This window comes from Lynx canadensis, chromosome X (assembly GCF_007474595.2).
Source record: "Lynx canadensis isolate LIC74 chromosome X, mLynCan4.pri.v2, whole genome shotgun sequence".
NCBI classification, from domain to species: domain Eukaryota; kingdom Metazoa; phylum Chordata; class Mammalia; order Carnivora; family Felidae; genus Lynx; species Lynx canadensis.
The window spans coordinates 56,652,155-56,676,116 of record NC_044321.2 but is presented as its reverse complement, the minus strand read 5'-3'; the positions used below and the strand labels follow the sequence as shown (position 1 = coordinate 56,676,116).

Genomic DNA, 23,962 nt, shown 5'->3' with positions numbered 1-23,962 from the left:
AAGGCCTGATTTTCTTAGTATACAAAAAGCTTTCCAAAGCAATAAGAAAAAGCAAAATGGAAAACTAGGCAAAGGACATGAGCAGCATACACACACACATTCACACACACACAAAGGAAAGACATGTGACTCTGAAGCATATTAGAAAGAAACTTAACCTTACTCCTGATAAAAAGATTGTGTTAAAAATACAATGAGATAACACTCTTTTCCTATAAAAATGGCGACACCAGAAATTTTGAGAATACATTGTTTTGGCAAGGGTGTAAAGATATAGACACTCTTGTATTTTGTTGTTGGAATTGTAAATTGGTGTAACTTTTGTAAGCCAACTTATCAAAAACTTTTAAAAGTACATTTGATTTTTTAAAATGTTTATTTTTTATTATTTATTTTTTAATGTTTATTATTTATTTATAGAGAATGAGCCGGGCAGGGAGCAGAGAAAGGGAGACAGAGGATCTGAAGCAAGCTCCATGCTGACAGGAGAGAGCTCAATGTGGGGCTCAAACTCACAAAATGTGAGATCATGACCTAAGCCAAAGTCCAACAATTAATGGACTGAGCCACCCGGGTGCACCAACATTTGACTTTTTAAAAACATGTTTGCTTATTTATTTATTTATTTTGAGAGAGAGAGAGAGAGAGAGAGAGAGAGAGCAGGAGAGGGGCAGAGAGAATCCCAAGCAGGCTCTGCACTATCAGCACGGAGTCCAATGCAGGTCTTGAACCCGTGACCCTAGCCGAAACCAAGACTCTGGCGCTTAACCAACTGAGCCACCCAGGCGCACCACATATGACTTTTTTATAGGTAACAGAAAACCCAACTACAATAGGCTCAAACAATAAAGCAGATTTATTGGTTCATATAAATGCAAATTCCAGGGGATCAGAGATCTTTGCAGTTGATTTAATTCCATGGATCAACAATATTACCAAGGACCTAATTTCTGTCAGATCTGTCTTCCAAAGTGTGAGCTTCATCATAAATTTCACTTCCTTCTTGGTAGCAAAAGGAATGCAGCATTTGCAGCTTCCCATCAGCCACACCACACTGTCCAAAAGAAGAGACAAAGCTGGCTTCTGTTCTCTCTCTCAGAAGATCAAAGAACAAAACCAAAACCAAAAACCTTCCACCAAATACTTCAACAAACATCCTCTAATATTTCATTAACTTGAATTGGGTCAGTGGCCCATTCCAGAACAATCCCCTTGACAGGACAAGGGTATGCATTCATTGGCTATAGCCTGGTTGCCTGAACCAATCACTGAGGCATGGGGGATGGGCTCACCCTGATTGGGTTACAAGAGTGGTACACCCCAGCCAGAAGCTGGGGGTGAGTTCAATACCACCCCTTCAAACTTTACCACTGGTAAACAATGGGGAAGATACAGAATGGATGTTGGGCAGGGAATCACATCAACCACTAACTAGTTTGATCCAGCAACCATACTTCTAGGAATTTATCCTATAAATGTACTGGCACATGTGTGCAAATAAGTATGTTCAAGGAGATTATAATAACAGGATATTGGAAATGACAAAAACGCCTGGGACTGGTCAGATCAATGATGAGGTAGCCACCAAAAAGAAAAGACAGCTATAAATGTTTTAATGACACAATCTCAAAGATATGTTAAGTGAAAAAAGCAGAGTGAATAGCCTGCTGCCATTTGTGAAAAAAAGGGAGAAGAGATGCATATATATATAGATACATTTTTTAAGGGGAAGAGGAAAGTAAACTTCCATTTTCATCAGTAAACCAGGCCAGATAGACAGAGATATCCAAACACATGTGCACGTGTGTGTGTGCGTGCACACACACACACACACCCATTTATACTTGCATATGCATGATTTGCATAGAATATATCTGAAAGATTCATGAGAAACTGACAATAGCAGTAATCTCTGGAAAGGGAACCAGGGGAACTAGGGACTAGAAGTAGGGGTAATGTGTAACTTTCATTGGGGTGCCTGGGTAGCTCAGTGGGTTAAGAGACCGACTCTTGATTTCCACTCAGGTCATGATCTTCTGGTTGTGAGATCAAGCCCTGTGCTGGGACCCGTGCTGTGAGCACAGAGCCTGCTTGGGATTCTCTCTCTCCCCCTTCTCTGCCCAACCCCCACTTGCATGCATGCTCTACCAAAGATAAATGTTAAAATATATATATAACTTTCATTGTATATCCTTTAATTATTTTATTTCTTTTTTTTAATGTTAATTTTTGAGGGGGGAGGGGCAGAAAGCGAGGGAGACACAGAATCAGAAGTAGGCTCCAGGCTCTGAGCTGTCAGCACAAAGCCCAACGCAGGGCTTGAATTCACAAACTGTGAGATCATGACCTGAGCCAAAGTCAGATGCTTAACTGACTGAGACACCCAGGTGCCCCTGTATATCCTTTCATATTGCTTGAATTTTCTTACCATGTGCATGTATTAATTACAGGTTTCTAATTTAATTTTAATTAATTAAAAACATGTATTAATTACAGGTTTCTATGTGTTACTTGTCATGTTGGCAAAGGTAAAAGTATTTAATAGTTGGCAAAGATGGGATGCCTAGGTGGTTCAGTCGGTGGCTCAGGTCTCACAGTTGATGGGTTCAAGACTTGCATCAGGCTCTGAGCTAACAGCTCAGAGCCTGGAGCCTGCTTCCGATTCTGTTTCTCCCTCTCTCTCTGCTCCTCCCCTGCTAACACTGTCTCTCTCTCTCTTTCTCAAAAATAAATAAAGATTTTAAAAAATTTAAAAAAAGAAGGCAGAATTCTACACAGCAATGAAAAAGAACTACTGATATATTCAACAAACATAGATGAAACTCACAGAAAATGAATAAAAGATGTCAGAGGCAAAAGAGTACATACCATTTATATGAAATTCAAGTACAGGCAAAACTAATCTATGACCATAGAAGTCAGAACTATTCTTGGGAATGGGTAATAACAAATAGGGAGCACAAGGAGCCAGCCTTCTGTGGTGCTGGAAATGTTTTGTATTTAGACTTGGGGGGAGATTACATAGATGTATACACATATAGAAAGATCTACTTAAGATTCATGCATTTTACTAGACAAGTTATACCTTATTACATGATAAAAAGGAACGAGGTAGATTATATAGTGATATGGAACAAATTTCAAGATATATTTTTAAGGGTGTGTGATTATATATATATATATATATATATATATATCATATCCATTCCATATACACATATATGGTGCACTGACAGTAAAGTAAACAATAAATAACCACAACTCTGCTGGGTAAGTGCTAGAAAAAACTTTTGTTCTAAAGTCCTCTGATTCCTGGTAGCCTACAGCCTACATTTAAAAGGCCTCATGCTGGTGCAGCAGCATGGCTCAGTCAGTTAAGCAGCTGACTCTTGATTTTGGCTCAGGTCATGATCTCTTGGTTCTTGGGATCGAGCCCCAAGTCCAGCTCTATGCTGACAGTGTGGAGCCTGCTTGGGATTCATTCTCGCTCTCTCTCTCTCTCTCCCTCTGTCTCTCTCTCTTTGTCTCTGCCCCTCTCCTCTCACATGCTCTCTCTCTCTCTCTCTCTCTTAATAAAGATGAAAAATAAATAAGTAAAAAATAAAATGCCCCATGCTTACAAGTGTCCAATTGGAGTTCAGATGAAGAACAGAGAAAACAGCGGAACGGCAGTATTTGAAGAAAAAAATAGCTGAGAATTGATGAATCAATCCAAGATTCACGAATTCCAAACAGGAAAAACACACAAACAAACAAAAAAACAAAGAAAAAAAATCCCCACTCAAACACATTGTAGTGAAACTTCAGAACATCAAAGAGAATATTTTAAAAGAAGCAAGAGGCTTGGTGTCTACCTATAAAAGTATACAACACTATACCTATGACATATTATTGTCCCCCAAAAGAGGAAAAAGTAAAACCTGAATCTAAATCTAATCAAGGCTTAGATCTAATCAATATTCAGGAAATAAAAAGAACAGGGAATAACACCACAGGGATGCAATCACTAAAATCCATTCTATGGGAAGCACTACAGGACGAACAACCCAGTTTCTTCCACAAATAAATCCCATGGGGGTAAAAAAAGGAGGGAAAGAAGGAAGGGGCATCTATAGATTAAGAAATTTAAGAAACAGGGGTACCTAGGTGGCTCAGGTGGTTGAGTGTCCAACTCTTTTTGTTTTAATTTTTTTTAATGTTTATTTATTTTTGAGAGAGATGTTTATTTTATTTTGAGAGAGAGAGTGCGAGCAGGGGAGGGACAAAGAGAGAGGGAGACACAGAATCTGAAGCAGGCTCCGGTCTCGGGGCTGTCAGCACAGAGCCCAACGCAAGGCTCGAACCCACAAACTGTGAGATCATGACCTGAGCTGAAGTCAGACGCTTAACTGACTGAGCCACACAGGTGCCCTGAGTGTCCAACTCTTGATTTCAGCACAGGTCATGATCCCAGGGTTGTGAGATAGAGCCCTGCATTGGACTCCATGCTCAGCATGGAGCCTGCTTAAGATTCTCTCCCTCTCCCTTTGCCCCTCTCCCCAACTTGCTCTCTCAAATTAAAAAAAAAAAAGAGCACCTGGGTAGCTCAGTAGGTTAAGCATTCCACTTCAGCTCAGGTCATGATCTTGCAGCCCATGAGTTCAAGCCCCATATCAGCTCTGCTGACAGCTTGGAGCCTGGAGCCTGCTTTGGATTCTGTCTCCCTCTCTCTCTGCCCCTCCCATCTTTCTCTCTCTCAAAAAATAAACAAACATCAAAAAATTTTTAAAAAGAGAGATTTAAGAAACATATCAACCGGGGCACCTGGGTGGCTCGGTCAGTTAGGCCTCCAACTTCGGCTCAGGTCATGATCTCGTGGTTTGTGAATTCAAGCTCCATATTGGGTTCACTGCTGTCAACACAGAGTCCGCTTCGGATCCTCTGTCTCCCTCTCTCTCTGTCCCACTCGCACTCTGTCTCCCTCAAAAATAAATAAAATATGGGCTCCTGGGTGGCTCAGTTGGCTAAGCGTCTGATTTTGGCTCAGGTCATGATATCGTAGTTCATGGGTTCAAACCCTGTGCGGGCTCTGTGCTGACACCTTAGGGCCTGAAGCCTGCTTCAGATTCTGTGTCTCCCTCTCTCTCTGCCAAAAAGAAATAAAACATTAAAAAATAAATAAATACAAGGGTGACTAGGTGGCCCAGTCAGTTAAGCCTCTGACTTTGGCTCAGGTCACGATCTCACGATTCATGGGTTTGAGTCCCATGTCGGGCTCTGTGCTGACAGCTTGGAGCCTGGGGCCTGCTTGGATTCTGTATCTCCCTCTCTCTGCTCCTCCCCAACTCATACTATGTCTCTGTCCCTCAAAAATACATAAACATTAAAAAAAATTTAAAAGAAAAGAAACATCAACCAATTGCAGTGTATAGTCCTTATTTGGATCCTGACAATCCTTGACAACAAACTAAACATATAAACGTTCATGAGACAACAAGGAAAATGTGAATAGTGACTGCACATGTGATGATATTAAAAGAATTGTTAATTTTCGTTATCAACAATAGCCAAACAATGGAAAGAGCCCAAATTTCCATACACTGATGAATGGATAAAGAAGATGTGGTATATATACACAATGGAGTATTACTCAGGCATCAAAAAGAATGAAGCTTGCCATTTGCAACAATGTGGATGGAACTAGAGTATATTGCGCTAAGTAAAATTAAGTCAGTCAGAGAAAGACAAATACTGTATGATTTCACTCATATGTGGAATTTAAGAAACAAAACAGATGAACATATGGGGGGGGGAGAAAAGAGAGAGGGAAATAAACCATAAGAGACTCAAAGATAGAGAAAAAACTGAGGGTTGATAGAGGGAGGTGGGTGAGGGATGGCCTAGATGGGTGATGGGTATTGAGGAGGGCACTTGTTATGATGAGCAATGTGTGTTATATGTAAGTGAGGAATCACTGAATTCTACTCCTGAAGCTAATATTGCACTGTGTGTTAACTATCTGGAATTTAAATAAAAATTTGAAAAGACAAAAACAAGAATTGTTAATTTTTTAGAGGTGGTGGTTTTATTGTAACGTTTAAGAAAGTCCTTATATTTTAGAGATACATATCAAAATATTTATGGATAAAATGAAATAATATGATGTATGATATTTGTTTCAGAATAATCTTGGTGGTGCAGATAGGAGAGCAAGGGTTAGGGGAATATAGATGAAACAAGACTGGCCATGAATCTGGGTGACAGGTACATGGGGATTTAGTATACTATTCTCTTTTACTCTTGTATGTTTGAAATATTCCATAATTAAAGTAGGAAAAAACAGAGCTAGAAAGATAGATTACCTACAATGAAACGACTGACAGCTGATTTACCAACAAAAAAGAAATCCGTGTTTAGAAAGTGTTTATAGTATGACACTCTTTGTGTAAAAAAATAACATCAACTTATATATTTTTTTGCATATATTCTTGTATTTGCATTGATTTATCTCTGGTAGTTCACATAAAAATTGTTAATAGGAATTACTTCTCAGTAAGGGAACTGGGAAACTGGGGAACAGAGATGGCAACTCTTCACATACCCTTTTGTACTATTTGAATTTTTTCGCTTGTGTTTGTAATACCTTAAAAATATTTTCTCAGTAGGCTAGGAACAGGAGAATTTATAACTTGATACAGACTATAGGTGACAACTAAAATCATCATACTCAATGGTGAGATATAAGGGGCATTCACCTTTAAGTCAGAACATATCAAGAATATTTTTTAATGTTTATTTATATATTTATAGAGAGAGTGCATGCGTGCACATGCAAGCAGGGGATGGGCAGAGAGGGAGAGAGAGAATCTTAAGCAGGTTCCACGCTGTCAGGGCAGAGCCTGACACAGGGTTCCATCTTGTGACTGTGAGATCATGACCTGACCTGAAATCAAGAATCAGATGTTTAATTGACTGAGGCACTCAGGTGCTTCCAAATCAGAACTATTCACTTGTTTTTACAAATACCATGCAACACTGCTCTGCAGGTTCTAGTGAAAACATTAAGACAAAAGAAGGTAAAAGTTATAAATATTGTAAAGGAAGAGTCATAAAATGTCCTTGCTTACATAGGATATATAATCTAAGAAAATCAACTGAGAATTAAAATTAAACAGGAAAAGAGTTTATTTTAAATCAATAACTTCTCTATATAAAACTGGTGTCTATAAAAATATCCAATTAGAAAATATAATGGGAAAGAAGATTCTATTCATAGTAGTGGGAAAAAATGACGGAAATAAATCCAACAAGAAGTGTGTAAAAGGGAGTGCCTGGCTGGCTCAGTTAGTAGAGCATGTGACTTCTAAAAAAAATTTTTTTTACGGGGCGCCTGGGTGGCTCAGTCGGTTGAGCACCCGACTTCGGCTTAGGTCATGATCTCACGGCTCATGAGGTTCAAGCCCCGCATCAGGCTCTGTGCTGACGGCTTGGAGCCTGCTTCAGATTCTGTGTCTCCCTCTCTCTCTGCCCCTACGCTGCTCGTGCTCTGTCTCTGTCTCTCAAAATAATTAAAAACATTAAATAAATTTAAAAAATTTTAACGTTTATTTGTTTTTGAGACAGAGAGAGACAGAGCACAAGCAGGGGAAGGACAGAAAGGGAGACACAGAATCCAAGGCAGGCTCCAGGCACTGAGCTGTCGCCACAGAGCTCGACGCGGGGCTCGGGCTCATAGACTGCAAGACCATGACCTGAGCCGAAGTCAGATGCTTAACCTACTGAGCCACCCAGGCACCCCAAGCATGTGACTCTTGATCTCGGGGTTATAAGTTCAAACCCCATGTTGGGTGCAGAGATTACTTAAAAATAAAATCATAAAACAAAGAAATGTACAAAACATTTACATGAGTAAAACTACAAAATATTGCTGAAGGCTATATGTATGAAGATATGAAAAATAGATAGACGTACAATATTCCTGAAAGACGTTTCAGAAGTGAAAAAAATTTCAAATAACTATCACTTTCTATAACAATCTCATTGGGGTTTGGGGGGATAGGGTGGGAATACCAGACAAGTTGGTTGTGAAGTTTATCTGGAAGAATAAAGTCAAAAACTTGTTAAAGATGGAAATAAGGGGGGGGGGAGGGGAAATAAGGGAAGGCTTGCCTACCAAATATCAAATTACTGTATAAAGTTGTGATATGCTTCAAGAATAGACAAACAGACTGAGGCGCCTGGGTGGCGCAGTCGGTTAAGCGTCCGACTTCAGCCAGGTCACGATCTCGCGGTCCGTGAGTTCGAGCCCCGCATCGGGCTCTGGGCTGATGGCTCAGAGCCTGGAGCCTGTTTCCGATTCTGTGTCTCCCTCTCTCTCTGCCCCTCGCCTGTTCATGCTCTGTCTCTCTCTGTCCCAAAAATAAAAAAAAAAAAACAAAAAACATTGAAAAAAAAAAAGAATAGACAAACAGATAAGTGGAACTGAATAGAGAGGCAGTTACGTGTGGGAATTTATTTATTTATTTTATTTTTTTAAGTAATCTCTACATCCAACGTGGGGCTCAAACTTAAAACCATGAGAGCAGGTCTCATGCTCCACTGACTGAACCAGCCAGGCACCCCTTATCTGGGAATTTAGTGTATGACAAAAATTGCATTTCAAAACCCTTCTGAGACACCACTATAAAAGTGGTACATAAAATATGTACAACCCAAAAGGACAAAAAGTTTCAGGTATTCTCTAGAGGCAGGAAAGCCATTTGAGAAATGGTACCCGAAACAGTAGCTAGGAAGAAATTCTGGTCTAGTGCAAAAAAGGATACAGATGAGAAGGGGCCATTTTGCCAGTAAAACTATGGAAAGGCTCCAGAATCTGAGACAACAAGGTACAGCAGAGGGTGAGCATGACATACAGGACTGAGAACTAAGTGTAATTAAAAGCCTGTACATGAATATTCAGTAAGACAAAAATGTTCACCCTTTCTTGTAATCAGAGGAAATGCAAAATAAAAATGAGATACCATCATTTGCACATCTGGTCGGTAAAAATGTTTTAATTGACAACAAAGTGTTGATGAAGGTACTGGGGAAACTAGTACCTCATAAACTGTTGGATGGCCATGTAAATTGGTACAGTCTTTGTGGAGGGAAATTTGAGCAGTATCTATTTACATACATACATACGTACATTTTCAGTAATCTCTATACCATTGCGGAGCTCGAACTCACAACCCTGAGATCAAGAGTAAAATGCTCTTCCGACCGAGCCAGCCAAGCATCCCTCTCTCTATTAACATTTTAGATGTATATGCCTTCTTTCCAGCAATCCCACTTCTAGGAATCTATCTTCAAGAAATATTAGCACAAATAATCAAATATACATGTAAAATGATTTTCATTGCTGCTTAATTTGTAATAACAAAAAATTGGAAACAACCTAAGTGTCCATCAGTAGTGGAACAGATAGATAAATTATGGCATATATGTAGAATCAAGTACTTTGCAACACAAAAAAGAATGTCAGCTATGTATACATATTGATATGAAAATATCTTCAAGGACTATAAAGTGGTATGTTTAATGATTAAGCAAGCTACAGAAAAATATTATAGAAGGATTCCAAATTGACCAAAAAGAAAAAAACAAGTTTCTCCATATGTATATAGATAGCTACTCATACTTTTACTATGTTCCTACATGTTATATGCCAATATGCTTGCAAATGCATTGAAAATATTTGAAAGGATATACACCAAACTAACACTGACTTCCTCTGAAGAATAAATTTAAGGATTCAAATATTTTATTCTCCATTTTATTCACTTTTGCTTTTTTTTAACGATGAAGGAAGCTCATTACCAGAAAGTTGAATATTTAATTGTCACATTGAAGATGGTTCTCAAATCTATTTTCAATGCTTTTTTCATGAATTCCAATTTTGCATTTACAATTAACTTTCTGCTAGCAATTCCACTCATGTTTTGCCATCATTTCAAATTCATATCTAAAATAAAGTTCATTATCAGGGCGTGTGGGTGGCTCAGCCAGTTAAGCAACCAACTTCAGCTCAGGTCATGATCTCACGGTTCGTGAGTTCAGGTTCATGAGTTCGGGACCCGCATCAGGTTCTGTGCTGACAGCTCAGAGCCTGGAGCCTGCTTCGTTTTCTATGTCTCCCTCTCTCTAAAATGAATAAAGAATTAAAAAAATAAAATAAAATTCATTATCAGACTATTTAACTATTAGTTCTAGTTCCTGCCTCTATTTTTGTTAAAAGCACTAGCTTCTACCTATTAATATTGAAGTATGCATCTTTTCCATTCCATCCCTTATCAGAAAAAAAAAATCACTAAGTCCAAGGTTTATTTCTTCATTTTTAAGAATATCTCATATGTCTTTTTCCTGTCTATTCTTTACCATTCTAATTCAGACCTTTCATTCAACAAATATTTATTGAGCATGTATTATATATGTGCTAGGCAGTTTTACGTTCGGGGAATAGTGAATAAATACAGAATTATATTCTGGTGAAAGAGAGAAATAATGTACAAATAAAAAGCCAATTATTCATTAACAGTGTTAACCTTTTTATAATGCTTATCCTATACCAGGCACTATACTAAGCTCTTTAGACATGTTAACTCATTTAATACTACTAATGACCTTATGATATAGGCACTGTTATTAATCCCATTTTATAGCTGGGGAAACTGAGGCACATAGCTCTTAAGTAGTCTAAGGTCATATAGCCAGTAAGTGGAGGAGTCAAGATTTGAACCCAGGCAGCCTGACCTTGGGTTCATCTCTTTGGTATGACTATAGGATAGACACGATGTCTGCGGTCTCTTTATGACCTTAGAAGCTGTTGATCCTTACTATTTATATCTATTTATCCAGGATTGCCAAAGTAATGTTCTGATTTTATTATTTCTTTTTATTCATTGGAATAGTTTTGTAAAAAGATACATCCCCCCATCTACTATTTTGTTAGTTCAGATTGGAAAGGCAGGATAAATGTTTGATTCTCTCTTTTTATTGATGAATTCTCTTTTTAAAAAAATGTTTTAAGTTTATTTGTTTATTTGAGAGACAGACAGACAGAAAATCCCAAGCAGGCTCCACGCTGTCAGCACTGAGCCCGATGCAGGGCTCAAACTCAAAACCGTGAGATCATGACCTGAGCCGAGATCAAGAGTCAGATGCTTAACCAACTGAGCCACCCAGGGGCCCCTATTGATGAATTTTCAAGATAATGAATTGGTTACCTATCATGAACTGAGACATGAATGACAGGAAGGAGCCAGTTATTCAAAAACCTGGAAGGAGACTATTCCAGGCAGGGGAATCAGATATTACAGAGGCACTGAAGAAGGAGTGAGCTATTTAAGTTCAAGTAACACATTACTTTCACTCCTACCTGTGGAACTATTTTGTTACAGACTGAATATGTCCCCCTAAAATTCATATGTTGAAATCTTATTCCCCAGTATGATGGTATTAGGAGATAGGGCCTTTGGAAGGTAATTAGGATTAGATGAGGTCATGAATAAGGTAAGATTAGTACCCTTATAAGAGTCATGGGAGAGCTTGCTTCCTCTCTCTGCTCTCCACCTGGTAAAGGGCCCTCATCAGAATTCAACTGTTTTGGCACCCTGATCTCAGATTTCCAGCCTCCACAACTGTGAGAAATGAATTTCCGTTGTTTATAAACTACCTGGTCTATAATACTTTGTTACAGCAGCCTGAACTAAGACATATCTCTTAAATCTATGACTCTCTCCTCCATTCTTATGACCACACCCACTTAAGTCTGGGGTCTTATCTTTCTCCCCTGGACCACTGCCAATGATCTTCAATTAGTTTCACGGTCTCCAAATATCTCTTCTACCCTACTCAACTCTTTACTCATCAAAAGTTTTCAATTCAGTGTATCATTATTTTTAGTGATAATGCATCTATAATTTTATAACAGATTTCACTGGCAGATAGGATTCATTTAGTGGAGGGAAGTGTTTGCTGGAAAATACTACTTGGACACCAACGAATACAGGCTTTGTAGTCAAGACCTAGATTTGAGTCCCAGGCTCTGACTCTTGATAGCTGTGTGACCTAGGGAAATTTATGTAACCTCCCTGAACCACAATTTCTTCATGTATTATGAAAATGATAATTATCATGCTTTTAGGGGCACCATGCTTTTAGGTGGTTCAGTTGGTTAGCATGTGAGTCTTGATTTTGGCTCAGGTCATGATCCCTGGGTTGTGGGATGGAGCCATACATCAGTCTCCATGCTAAGCTTGGAGCCTACTTAAGATTCTCTCTCCCTCTCCCTCTGCCCTTCACCCCCACTCTGTCTCTCTCTAAAATAATAATAATAAGGGGCGCCTGGGTGGCTCAGTCAGTTAAGCATCCGACTTCGGCTCGGGTCATGATATTGTGGTTCGGGAGTTCAAGCCCTGCGTCAGGCTCTGTGCTGACAGCTTGGAGCCTGGAGCCTGCTTCGGATTCTGTGTCTCCCTCTCTCTCTGCTCCTCCCCTGCTCGTGCTCTGTCTCTCTCTCACTCAAAAATGAATAAACACTTAAAAATAATGATGATGCTTTGAATATACTGTTGTGAGAATTAAATAATATATATTATCATTTGAGATACATGTGTATAATATACAGAGAAACAAAAAAGATAAAAGAATAGACAGATTATTATTACAGTGCTTAGATCACAGTAAAGGCTCAATAAAGAGTAGTTTCTTTAATTTTTTGTTACCCCTTCCACCATGCCTCTTGCAGAAGCTCCAATTTCAGTGATGAATTCCACCTGCTTAAAAACCCAGTCATTTGCGAAGAGCTGTTCTAGAACCATTTGAGAATATCCAAAACTTAAGGACCCCACTGGAGTCCTAGAAGAGGAGCTTGATACCATGCCCCTCTAGCTTAAAACAGTCCCTTTGACAAGCCTATCTAGGAACCAGTGAGGCCCTTGGTTAATCAATGATATCTCACATTGATGTAACACTTTTCCAAACAACTTTTAGGTCTCTGATCTCTTCATCTCTAACCTCAGTGGGACCCTTACATACTTTACCTCTCACTTCATCCAGATCAGTAATTAATTATCTCCCAGTTACACCAGATTCAGTGTTTTGGTCTCTGGGATCCCTGCTTCCACTGTCCCCTCTCTCCCTTTCTGCTCTCCAAATCCCAGGATACTGCTACAGGGAGAACCAAGCAGACCAATATAACTTCATGCTGTCCAATTTCAACTTGGCCCTTGCAGCTCTTTTATTCGTTTCATACATTCCCTGGTACTCTCCCCACAGAGGCTGTTTCAGACCTTCCTCATTCTCCTCAATCTCCCTGCTTCTACTTCCACAGAATTCATAGTAGACAATTTCATCAGATTACCTGGCACACTTGCAACAGATCAGTAAATTCTTTCTCCCTTCCAGGCCTGTCCTCTAGCCATCCAGTTCTCCTTCTTGGAAAAGCAATCAATATTCTTGATCTCTTATTTAAACTTTCAGAGATATTTTATGACTCTACAAGCAAAAATATGGAAAACAGAGAACTTTCACTGTTCATTAAAGATAAATAGGATTTGGATACATGGAGAGAAAGGAGGTAATATTCTAAGCAGAGGAAACATCCAGGGCAAAAGCACAGAGGTGGGAATGAATGAATAAGTTATATTTAGAAAACAGGGTATATAGCAAGTAGAGTAATCCCCTGAGAAATAATCCCAACTGCTGCCTCAAGTACTACCTCTCCTTTCCTAGTTCTGACTTCAGCCTGATCACTGCTTCTTTGCCTGTTCTGCTCCACATACCAACAGAGTGGAAATCTGACACTCCATGGCCCCTCACTCATCCTCTCTTGCCTGGATCTCAGTTACTATTTATTGAGCTCTGACCCCAACCATCTGTTTCAGTGCTGCTAAAGAGTCCTAGCTCTTTTCTGAGTCACTTGCCAAGCCAAACACCTTCCGCTTCTTTGGTCACATGGACAATTTCCCCACCCTACTGAAAATAGGACAATGAATATAGAAGATGCATTGTATAGACATTGATTTTGCCAATATACACAACAGAGGTCAATGAAATATGTTAGACTATACAGCAGAGATGCAATCAGCAAAACTCAGACTGTGTGAAGCTCTACTGAAAAATGATCTGAGTTCCTCAATAAAAAATTGTAAGGAAAAAAAATAGATGAAAAGGAACCTTTAGTTTAAAAGTGACATACGGGGTGCCTGGCTGGCTCAGTGGCTGGAGCATGCAACTATTGATCTCTGGATCGTGAGTTCAAGCCCCATGTTGGGCATAGAGCTTACTTAAAAAATAAATAAAATAAAATAAGATAAAATAAAATGAACAAATAATACATATCCACCAATCACAATGTGTGGACTTTATTTGGATATTGAATCAAATAAAAAACCTGTAAAAATTCCTTAGATATTTATGAAACTATTGGAAATTTAAATACTGATTGGTAATAAATGATATTAAGGGAATATTGTGCTTATTTATGTGTGCTAATGTTATTACAACTATGGTTTTTTCTTTTAAAAAGGATCCTTACCTTTTAAAGAAACATACTGAAATCTTTAGGTATGGAATATCATGTCTGGGATATGCTTCAAAATGATGGGGAAAGGAGGAAATGATGAAACAAGTGCATGGAGTTGATACTAGTTGAAGCTGAGTGTTTGGTAAATTGGGATTCATTATAATATTCTGTCTACTTTTGTACATGTCATAAATTCTCTATAAAGAAGCTTTAAAACAATGTTATTGAATTGTCAAGCATCTTGTGAAAGTGTGTATATGAGTCTAAAGGAGTGGAACAGGAGGAGCTGGAATTTGAGAAGAGGAAGGTCTGTTAAGATCCTCTGTGGGATGAGTGCCAGGGAACGTAGGAGACAAATAAAAGGGTTGCTGAGCAGTTTCCAGGGCCAAGTTGAAATTGGACAGCATGAATTTATATTGGTCTGCTTGGTTCTCCCGCTAGCAATGTTGTGGAACTTTGTGAGCAGAAAGGGAGAAAGAGGACAGTGGAGGCAGGAATCCCCAAAATAGTAACACTGAATCTGGTAAATACATTGGAAAAGTGTTGCATCAACATGAGATAGCACTGATCAAAGGCCTCACTGCTTCCTCGATAGGCTTGTCAAAGGGACTCTGCCAGGCTAGAGGGGCATGGTGTCATGTTCCTCTTCTAAGGCTTCTTTTTTCAGACCCCAGTTGGTCCTTATGTTTTGGATGTTCTCAAATGGCTCTATGACAGCTCTTAGCAATGACTGAGGTTTTAATTAGTAGCTATGTTACTTCCAAAGCATGCAATTTCCTTCCCTGAGTGTTGCTTTCCTCATTTATAAAAATTTGGGATAATACCTACCTCACAAGGCAGGTGTGAAGATTAAGTAAAATAATGTGGGTAGAAGTGGTGAGCACCGTGGCATTCTATACATGAGACTTTATTCCATCAGCAGGTGAATACAATCTCCCTTAATCCTGGAGCTGATGCAATGGTATGTTAAATATGTTATCACTTTGTAGACCAGCAAGACCTGTCAAGAAAATCCTATTTTCTTATTGAAACGTTATAAAATTGGATATTGGAGATGTGTCCCTCCTCTCCAAGAGAAAAAAAAAAACACCCCAACTTTCCTAATAGTCTGAAGTGAAAGCTTTTAGTAGAGAGAGGAATAATAGTAGTACTAATAATAGCAAACAGTTATATAGTGCTTACTATATATGTCAGGCGCTATACTAAATATGTGTTAGCTATTATTTTTTCTAAGTTCATTAACTTATTTTGTGAGAGAGCACGCACGTGCACACACAGCAGGGGAGGGGCAGAGAGAGAGAGAGAGAGAATTGTGTCAGCTATTACTACTATAATATACAAATCTGGATCTCAAAGGAAAGATAAGGCCTAAAGATAAAAATGTGTGAGTCATCTACATGTGGGTGGTATTTGAAGTCATGGGCATAATTGAGAGTGTCTAGAAGAGTCATATATAAGAAGATAGGAAGATCAGGACTAAGTCCTGAGGAACTTCATCATTCAATAGCCAGGTAGAAAAGGAAGAACCCTGCAAAGGAGACTGAAAGGAATGGCCAGAGAAGTAGGAGGACAACCAAGAGGAGTGATGGGTCATAGAAGTCAATGTATTAAAAGTATTTTATGGAAGAAACCATCATGAGTGTCAATTTTGCTTGTGAGATCAAGTAAGACAAGGACTAAAAGCATCCATTAGATTTAGTGACTTGATGGCCAAAAGTGACCTTATCACCACAGACTGAGCGGGTTGAAAGTCAGATAGAGTGTGTTTTGATGGTATCAGGAAGGAGGAAATAGAAAATCAATAGTTATTTCAAGAAGTTTGCTTATAAAGGAGAGAATAGAGTTAAGTAGCAGTTGGAAAGGGTTGTGTAGTCAAGGAAAATTGTTTTTATAAAATTGGAGAGACCCGAGCATGTTTAGATGTCAATGAAAATATCCAATGAAAGGGAAAGCTTGAACAAACAGGAGAGAGAAAGGATAATTAATAGTGTAAAGTTTCTGGGAAGGCATGAGGGAATAGGATACAAAGCACAATGGGAAGAAATGAGAAAGTGTAAAGGAGGTAAGGAGAGGATTCGTGCTAATGTGAACGAATATGTACATCTGACGGTGAGAAGTGGGGGAGTAAATGAGGTAATGCAAGCAAAGCACTTAACACAGTGCCTGGCAGGTTAGTTTGTATGAGAAGAGGGATCTATGGTTATTGCTGTTGTTATTACCATTAATGTTATGTACCTGCTTTACTGTCTTACATTTTAGGCTTTGGACTGCATAAGATGAGGAAGTACACTACTTTATTAATTCTGTGAACTTGAAATTTTATATATCAAGTTTATATACAACAAAGGTTACTTGAACTTTTTCATTTCCTCACCTTCATCCTCTCGAGGAATTCTGGGTAGTTGCTGGTCTCCTGATTGTGATAAGATAGAAAAAAGTTGTACATTTAAGGTTAGTGCACTTTATGCACTTTTCTATATGCATTCTACACCTCTAAAAGCTTTAAACGTCCACCAAAGCCCCTATTGATGTCAACTCATCTGTAGAAAAATAACATTAAAAGTAAACTGCCGCCAGGGTTGGAAAGGATCTGAAGGGCTTGAGTCAAGGGGGAAACTTTATTTGCACCTCAAATCCATAGAATGAGAGCAGAGAAATGAGCCAGATTTGTTGAATATCCTGGAGGTCCAGGAAGCCCCTTGACCTCTGATCAAACTTCTCTGTGAGGCAGAGATGCATTCTTTGGATACATTCCCCAGGATCCCTTAATCTTGCCTCAATCTCCAAATCCTCAGCCATGCTATCCTGTGATCCCTTACCTTTGCTGCCCACGTCCATTCTCTCACTCCCATCTTACCTCTAGCTCCCGACAAGACCTTATATTCCTTGAATCGGAACTGAGAGAAAATTGTGCTATGAAAAGAACTTGAGATCATTTTGAGGTTTGGCGAAGCTTCCTACTGAGGTTTCTTAGACTTTGAATCTCCCAGATTCCTGGCCACTCTGTTGAGGGAGTAAATCTCACTCAAGAAAAGGGAGACCCAAGAAAGAGATGATCACTCCTCTGATTAAAAATCTACATTAAAAAAGGGCCTACACTGCCTTTCTAACTCTGTTTTAAATAATGTTCAAAATCCTTCACCTAGAATTTTAGGCTCCTCCCAATCTAGCTACACTCAGCTAATTTTTTTGTCCCCTCCCTTAAACATACCCCCTGATACGTTAGCAGTGGTTACAAACAGCAAAGGGACTAAGCTTGGAGAGAGTTTACATACTACATACTTCTGCACTGAGCATTTTACAATGACAATGTATTACTTCTGGAATTTAAAATAAAACACCTTCCTGCCTCAGCTTGGCTCTCCCTACTCTGCCATATCCATCCAATTCTCATTCCTACAAGTTTCCATTAAAAATTTATTTCTTACCCGTTACATTCATGGTCGGTTGATTTTAAACTAGGGTACCAAGACAAGCCAATGGGGACAGAATAGCCTTCTCAACAAATGTTGCTGGGACAACTAGATATCCATATGCAAAAACAAACTTGGACCCCTACCTCATGCAACATACAAAAAACAACTCAAAATGGATCAAAGACCTAAATATAAGAGCTGAAAGTATAAAACTCTCAGTAGAAAACAGGAACAAATCTTCACAACCTTGGATTAAACAGTGGTTTTTTTGCCTAGGACATCAAAAACATAAGCAACTAAAGGAAAGATAAATTAGACTTCATAAAAATTAAAAATTTTTGTGTATCAAAGGACACCATCAAGGAAGTAGAAAGGCGAAACAGAATAGGAGAAAATATTTCCAAATCATCTACCCGACGAGACTTGTCTCTGGAATATATTTAAAAAATTCTCACAACTCAATAAAAAGACAACCCAGTTAACAAATGGGCAGAGGTTTGAATAGACATTTTTCCAAATAAGAACACAAATGGCCAATAAGCATATGAAAAGATGCTCAACATTATTAGCTATCAAGGAAATGCAGTTAAAACCACAATGAAATTCCACTTCACACCCACTAGGGATGGCCATAATAAAAAGTACAAATAGCAAGTGTTACTGAAGATGTGGAGAAACTGAAATGGTTTTACACTGCTGATGGGAATGTAAAATGGTACAACCTCTTTGGAAAACGGTCTGGCAGTTTCTCAAAAGGTTAAAGTTACCATTTGACCCATAAATTATACTCCCAGTTATACATCCAAGAGAAGTGAAGACGTAAGTCCACATAAAAACTTGTACATGAATGTTCATAGAAGCATTATTCATAATAATGGAAACAACCCAAACTTTACCTCAATTGATGAAACAAACATAATGTGATATATCCATACAGTGGAATATTATTCAGCCATAAAAAGGAATGGAGTTCTGATACATTTTATAACATGGATGAACTGTGAAAACATTACGCTAAGCAAAAGAAGCCTTTTGCAGAAGACCACGTATTGTAGGATTCCATTCATATAAAACATCCAGAACAAGTAAATCCAGAGGCAGAAAGTAGATTAGTGGTTGCCCACAGCCATGAGTTTGGGGGCGGGGGGGAACTGGTAGTGACTGCTAACACGTACAGGATTTCTTTTTGGAGTGATGAAAATTGGTTGTGGTTGCACAACTCTGAGCATACTAAAAAAAACACTGCATTTTACACTTTAATGGGTGAACTGTATGAAATGTGAATTGTTTCCCAATAAAGCTGTTAAAAAATGTTCTTCCACGGAGCTCTCCCTTTCTAATGCAGTCCACATTAATCGCTCTACTCTCAACTCCTCCAGCTCTTAATAATTGTACCATACAAGTTAACACTCAGCTAAACTACTTGATGTTTTTTAATATTTCATATAGATTAGCCTGTCGGCCAGACTATAATTTTCCTGAGAGGAGTAAACAAGCTTTCTGTTTCTCAGATAGCTCTAAACCACCTAACACACAACTGGGCATACAGTAAGTACTCAGTAGATTACCCGGTGATTATAAAGAACAGGTTGACTGTGCATGTGCTTGTTTTCACACACGTGTGTTAAACACACACAGAAGTTGGGGGGGGGGGGATGAATAAAATCTCAGGTAGTGAGGTGAGAGAACGACACTATGTGAAACTGCAGAATACGAGATTTATTTAAGGGAAAAAACAGCACGGTTTGGACACTTTTGTTCTCCCCTCCTTCAGCCTGCTGCTGCTCAATAACAACAGGACATGGCCAACCATATCCTGGTCTCTGAGATTCTAAGGGAACCACTGAGGTCCTATCTAGATAGTTGACTGGTGTCACTATTCCCCCATCGCTTCCTCCTCCTCCTCCTCCTCTGTCCAGCTCAGATCATCATCTGAATCCTCAGATTCTTCCTCATCCATCTCTAACCCAGTCCCTGCCTTAGCCTTCTCAGCTAGTGCATCAGGGTGCTCCAGCTGGGCCCAGGATCCTGGGTCAGCCTTGACCAAGGAGATTTCAACCCGAGATGGCATCAAGGAGACAGAGCTCTGCTCCACGTTTATGACCTGAGGAGGAGGAAAAGATAGAGGAACACAGAAGAAAGAGAAAATGAGGGTTTGTGGTCAGGGTGGGGTGGTGATGAATGATGAAGAAAAATAAACAAATGTAAGGTGTGGAAAACAAGACGGGGAGGAATAAAACAATACAGTAAGAAAGAGAGAAAAAGGAAAGAAACGGGAGAAGGGGGGGAGAAAAAAGGGAGGGAGAGGGGGAGAGTGAGAGAATATCAAAGCAAATGAAGAGAAAACCTCCACTTTCCCACTATAATTCCTTCCCTCAAGACACCCTCTATTCATTCCAATCTGGTCCTTCTTTTTACCCCATCTTCCTCCCCCTCCTGTGCCCCTTATCTTCACTTACCCCCCAGAGCTTCATCTGTGCTTGGAACACACGGTTACCATCAAAGACAATGTGGACATGAAGCTGAGAGAGAAGAATTACAGGGGTAGTAACAGTCTCAGAAGGTCAGAACAAGTTACTACAACAGAGAACCACGCCAGAGGTGTGATCCCTACATCAACAGGTCAGCCAGACAGCCCTGATCTACCAGCTCTACCTTCCTCTCAGGGAACTACGGAGCCCACATGTTAACTGCACACAGCAACTCTGCCTGTAAAATTGTAATAGCACCCAATCCACCAGCCTCCCATCCAGCATCAGACAGTCCTCACCTCAGTTTGACTGGCCTTCACCCAATTGAACGCAGGAAGTGGAATCTGGCCATACACAGTCACCACTACTAAGGAATCTGTCTGGTGCCAATCATGACGGCAAGATGCTGGCAGCTAAAGAGAAGATGTGAAATGTGGGTGGTAAGAATGAAGTCTTAACCCAAGAGGAGGTCTCAAGTGTGTCTAGAGAAGAGACACGGAATCCAAAAAGATTAATACTACTTCATATTGCAAAGCCTCTGGGCTGTTGAGGATAAGGAGAAGAATTTTACCTGGTATAGGAGGGAAAGTTATTTCTGGAATTTGGTTCTAATCAAAAGTTCGGGAAAGTTGGGACTTACCTGCTTCCCCCAGTCATGCCTACCAACTCTGCATCCTGGCTGTGCCAGGAATGCCCCAAAATCCAGGGTCTGGATGCCACAGCAGCTCCAGGACTTCATCCTGAGGTGGGAAGATAATTCAACTGAATCTCCTCCCTCTGCCATGAGCCCTAACTCCCACCTTATGATCAACATTGGGAGAAACCTGTCTCATAGGCCACCCAGTCCCCTCTCTCACCCCTCATGGAATCGAGGTGCTCCTGGGTGGTAGGTACATGGAGTAGCATCACTCTCAGGGCTTTGGTAAACCTAAGATGGATAAAGGAGAATCAAGAAAATAATTAGGTCATTCTAAAGTATACCCCACACAGCCTCATATCTATACCCAGTCATCCCAGGTACAGGATTTCTCGGCCACATGCTTGTGCCCCCTATAAGCTCTCACTCACAGCATCACATCCTGGATTCTGGCAGCTGGAACCACTCCGGATCAGACTACTGTCAAGTCCTGGGCAAGGGAAACAGAGTCAGAACCTATCCATTCCCTCCACCTAATTGCCACTTTCACTACATCCCAGTCTGCACAGCCTGTCCTACTAATGACCCACTTACCTGCTCCAGGTTCTTGGTCTAATTCCTTCTGTTCCAATGCCATTTCCAGGGCTTGGGATATATTTAGCGGAAGCAGCTTTGGAGGTAACTCTGACCTAGGGGTTATAGGTGGAGTGATTTAGTTCTGACCCATTAACTATGATCAACAGGTCCAACACTCCCACCAATGGTAATGGTGTCAAAGTCTGGTGAAAGTGGGGCAGGATTGGAAAAGTTGGGTAGCAACTCCATCGCCAGTTTTTTTTTTCTTTGTGTACATCCCAAGTCCCTGAACCTTGGGGAAATCCCTAGGGCTTTTCTTGCCCATCTACTCAGTTGCTTTAAAAACTTAACATTTCTCTGCAGAACTGTATCATATCCTCATCCTTCTCTAATTGTGGACCTAACATGACTTTCTTCTGTTGCTCATACTTCTTCCAGAAAACTATTCTCTGAAGCCTCATAGCTGCCAACACTACATCTTTTTCTTGATGTAAAACTCATTTCAAAGCTTTTTTCCAAGGGGCACCCTGGTGGCCCCATTGGTTAAGCGTCCAACTCTTGATTTTGGCTCAGGTCATAATCTCATGGTTCGTGAATTCGAGCCCCATGCTGGGCTCTGCGCTGACGGCATGGAGCCTGCTTGGGATTCTCTCTTTCTCCTCTCTCAAAATAAATAAATTTTAATTAAAAAAAAAGCTTTTTTTCCAAAAATAAAAATAAATCAAGTCATTCTCAACAATCCCCCTTGTATTATAACTAAGTATGTATTTGTGAGGGGCTAGCTACCCTGTTGATTCTAACTACCTATCCCATCAACCCATACCAAACTTAAAGCAAAGGACAGTACTCTGGACACAAATTTCCCCTTAAGATCTAAAATATACACAAAGCCCTGACACTTGGCCCTCCTCACATCCCTAGTCCCCAAACCCCAGTGACCCGTTAATCACTTCTAGGAAGCTCCAGAAATGTAGGAAAAACCCAGGGACCTCCTCCTCTTTACTTGGGCCTCTCCCGACGCAAAGTCTCTGCTGACTTTGGAATCGTATTCAGAGGTTTTTGTTCCTGAAGTGAACTGCTTGTGGCAGGCCCCTCAGGTTGAGGGGCCTCAGGGAGCTTCTCAGCACAGTGTGGTCCCACAGTACAGCCCTAGTATAGATAAGGAGAGAAGGATTAGGTATAGAATCCTTCTATTAGGGGCAGAATCCAAGGAAGTAAATAATTTACCTTGATGTTTAAGAACTCAGAGAAATCTGCAGTTCGCTTCCGGCAGCAGGACCAACCCTGATAACGAAAGACCCAGCGCAGCTCAGATTCCCGGGTAGATTTCCCTTGGGAAATGTTCTTACTGTCCCCCCTTGCTACTCCTCACCTTAAGTGCATCATGGAAGATTGGGACCCCAGGGTGATGGCAACAGGAATCTGTGGATACCAGCAGAAGGATCAAAGAAGGGCAACTATACCAACTATCACTTCTTTATCTCTCCCCCAGATTTATATGCTCATGGGTTTTCTTTAGAATAAAAAGAAAGAAGATTGAAGATCAGCCACACCAATTAAACTAGGGTAGATACTCAAATTTCTCTACTCTCTTAATGGGCTGCCCACAGCTGACCACTCCCCCAGCACTCACAGAAACCCCTGGCAGTCAGGATTACTCACCAGGAAGGTTTGCATTGGGGTCAAAGTGCTGCCCACAGCCTTTGTTATGGCAGAATAGAGACATGGAGGACGTTGGTAGAATTACTCAAAGGGTATTTCAAGGAGTCTGGCTGCCGAGTGGGAAACACCTCTTAGTCTGGAGGCTTTTAGCTGCCTGGAAGGGCCAGCTGTTTCTATCTTTAGTTCAGGAGGCGTACACCTCCTAACATGGGCAAGGGAACTTCAATTGGTCTTCTCAACCAATCAGAAGGAGCTCAGGAGCATTTTAGCTCTGAGGCTCAAGAAAAAAGGATCAAGCAGAGTAAGGCTTGGAACTTGGGTGAGGTCAGCTAACCACTGCTGAGACAGTTTTAGATTTACCAGGCCGATTCCAAACCTCTGACATGCCAGCAGCTGCTCAGAAATGAATCCCAATTTTTAGACCCCTCTCAGCTCAATGAAGGTACCCCAGTTCCTCCAGCTCACTTTCTTCCTCTTTCAAAGCAGTAGCTTTCTTGTCATCCTCATTGCGTCTATGTACTGCCAATAGCACCAATCTTTGTCAACCACTTAAGCCATAGTATGCATCCAACCTCCCCAAGTTTGCCTAAATGGATTCATACTTTTGAGCAAAAGGTGATAAAGGCTTAGCCTTTGCTCAGCTCTTGAGTCAGAA

At 40.2% G+C, this 23,962-nt stretch overlaps 1 protein-coding gene across 8 annotated transcripts; it reads right to left on the bottom strand.

The window, feature by feature from the left end:
* Positions 1-838: 838 nt before the first annotated feature.
* Positions 839-23,906, bottom strand: ITGB1BP2 (integrin subunit beta 1 binding protein 2). Of its 8 annotated transcripts, none has more exons than XM_030305431.1 (12): positions 23,308-23,906; positions 23,018-23,067; positions 22,873-22,929; positions 22,649-22,794; positions 21,664-21,758; positions 21,501-21,559; positions 21,290-21,360; positions 21,073-21,172; positions 20,732-20,845; positions 20,421-20,483; positions 16,920-16,958; positions 839-1,054 (listed from the first exon to the last, which is right to left on the bottom strand). In XM_030305431.1, the coding sequence occupies exons 1-12, from the start codon at positions 23,369-23,371 to the stop codon at positions 944-946; spliced, it is 969 nt and encodes a 322-aa protein (XP_030161291.1). In that variant the 5' UTR covers positions 23,372-23,906; the 3' UTR covers positions 839-943. The 8 variants fall into 8 exon arrangements, with proteins under 8 accessions (XP_030161291.1, XP_030161293.1, XP_030161294.1 ...); XM_030305432.1 differs by lacking the exon at positions 839-1,054 and adding an exon at positions 12,569-15,545; XM_030305433.1 differs by lacking the exon at positions 16,920-16,958.
* Between the last annotated feature and the right edge of the window lie 56 nt (positions 23,907-23,962).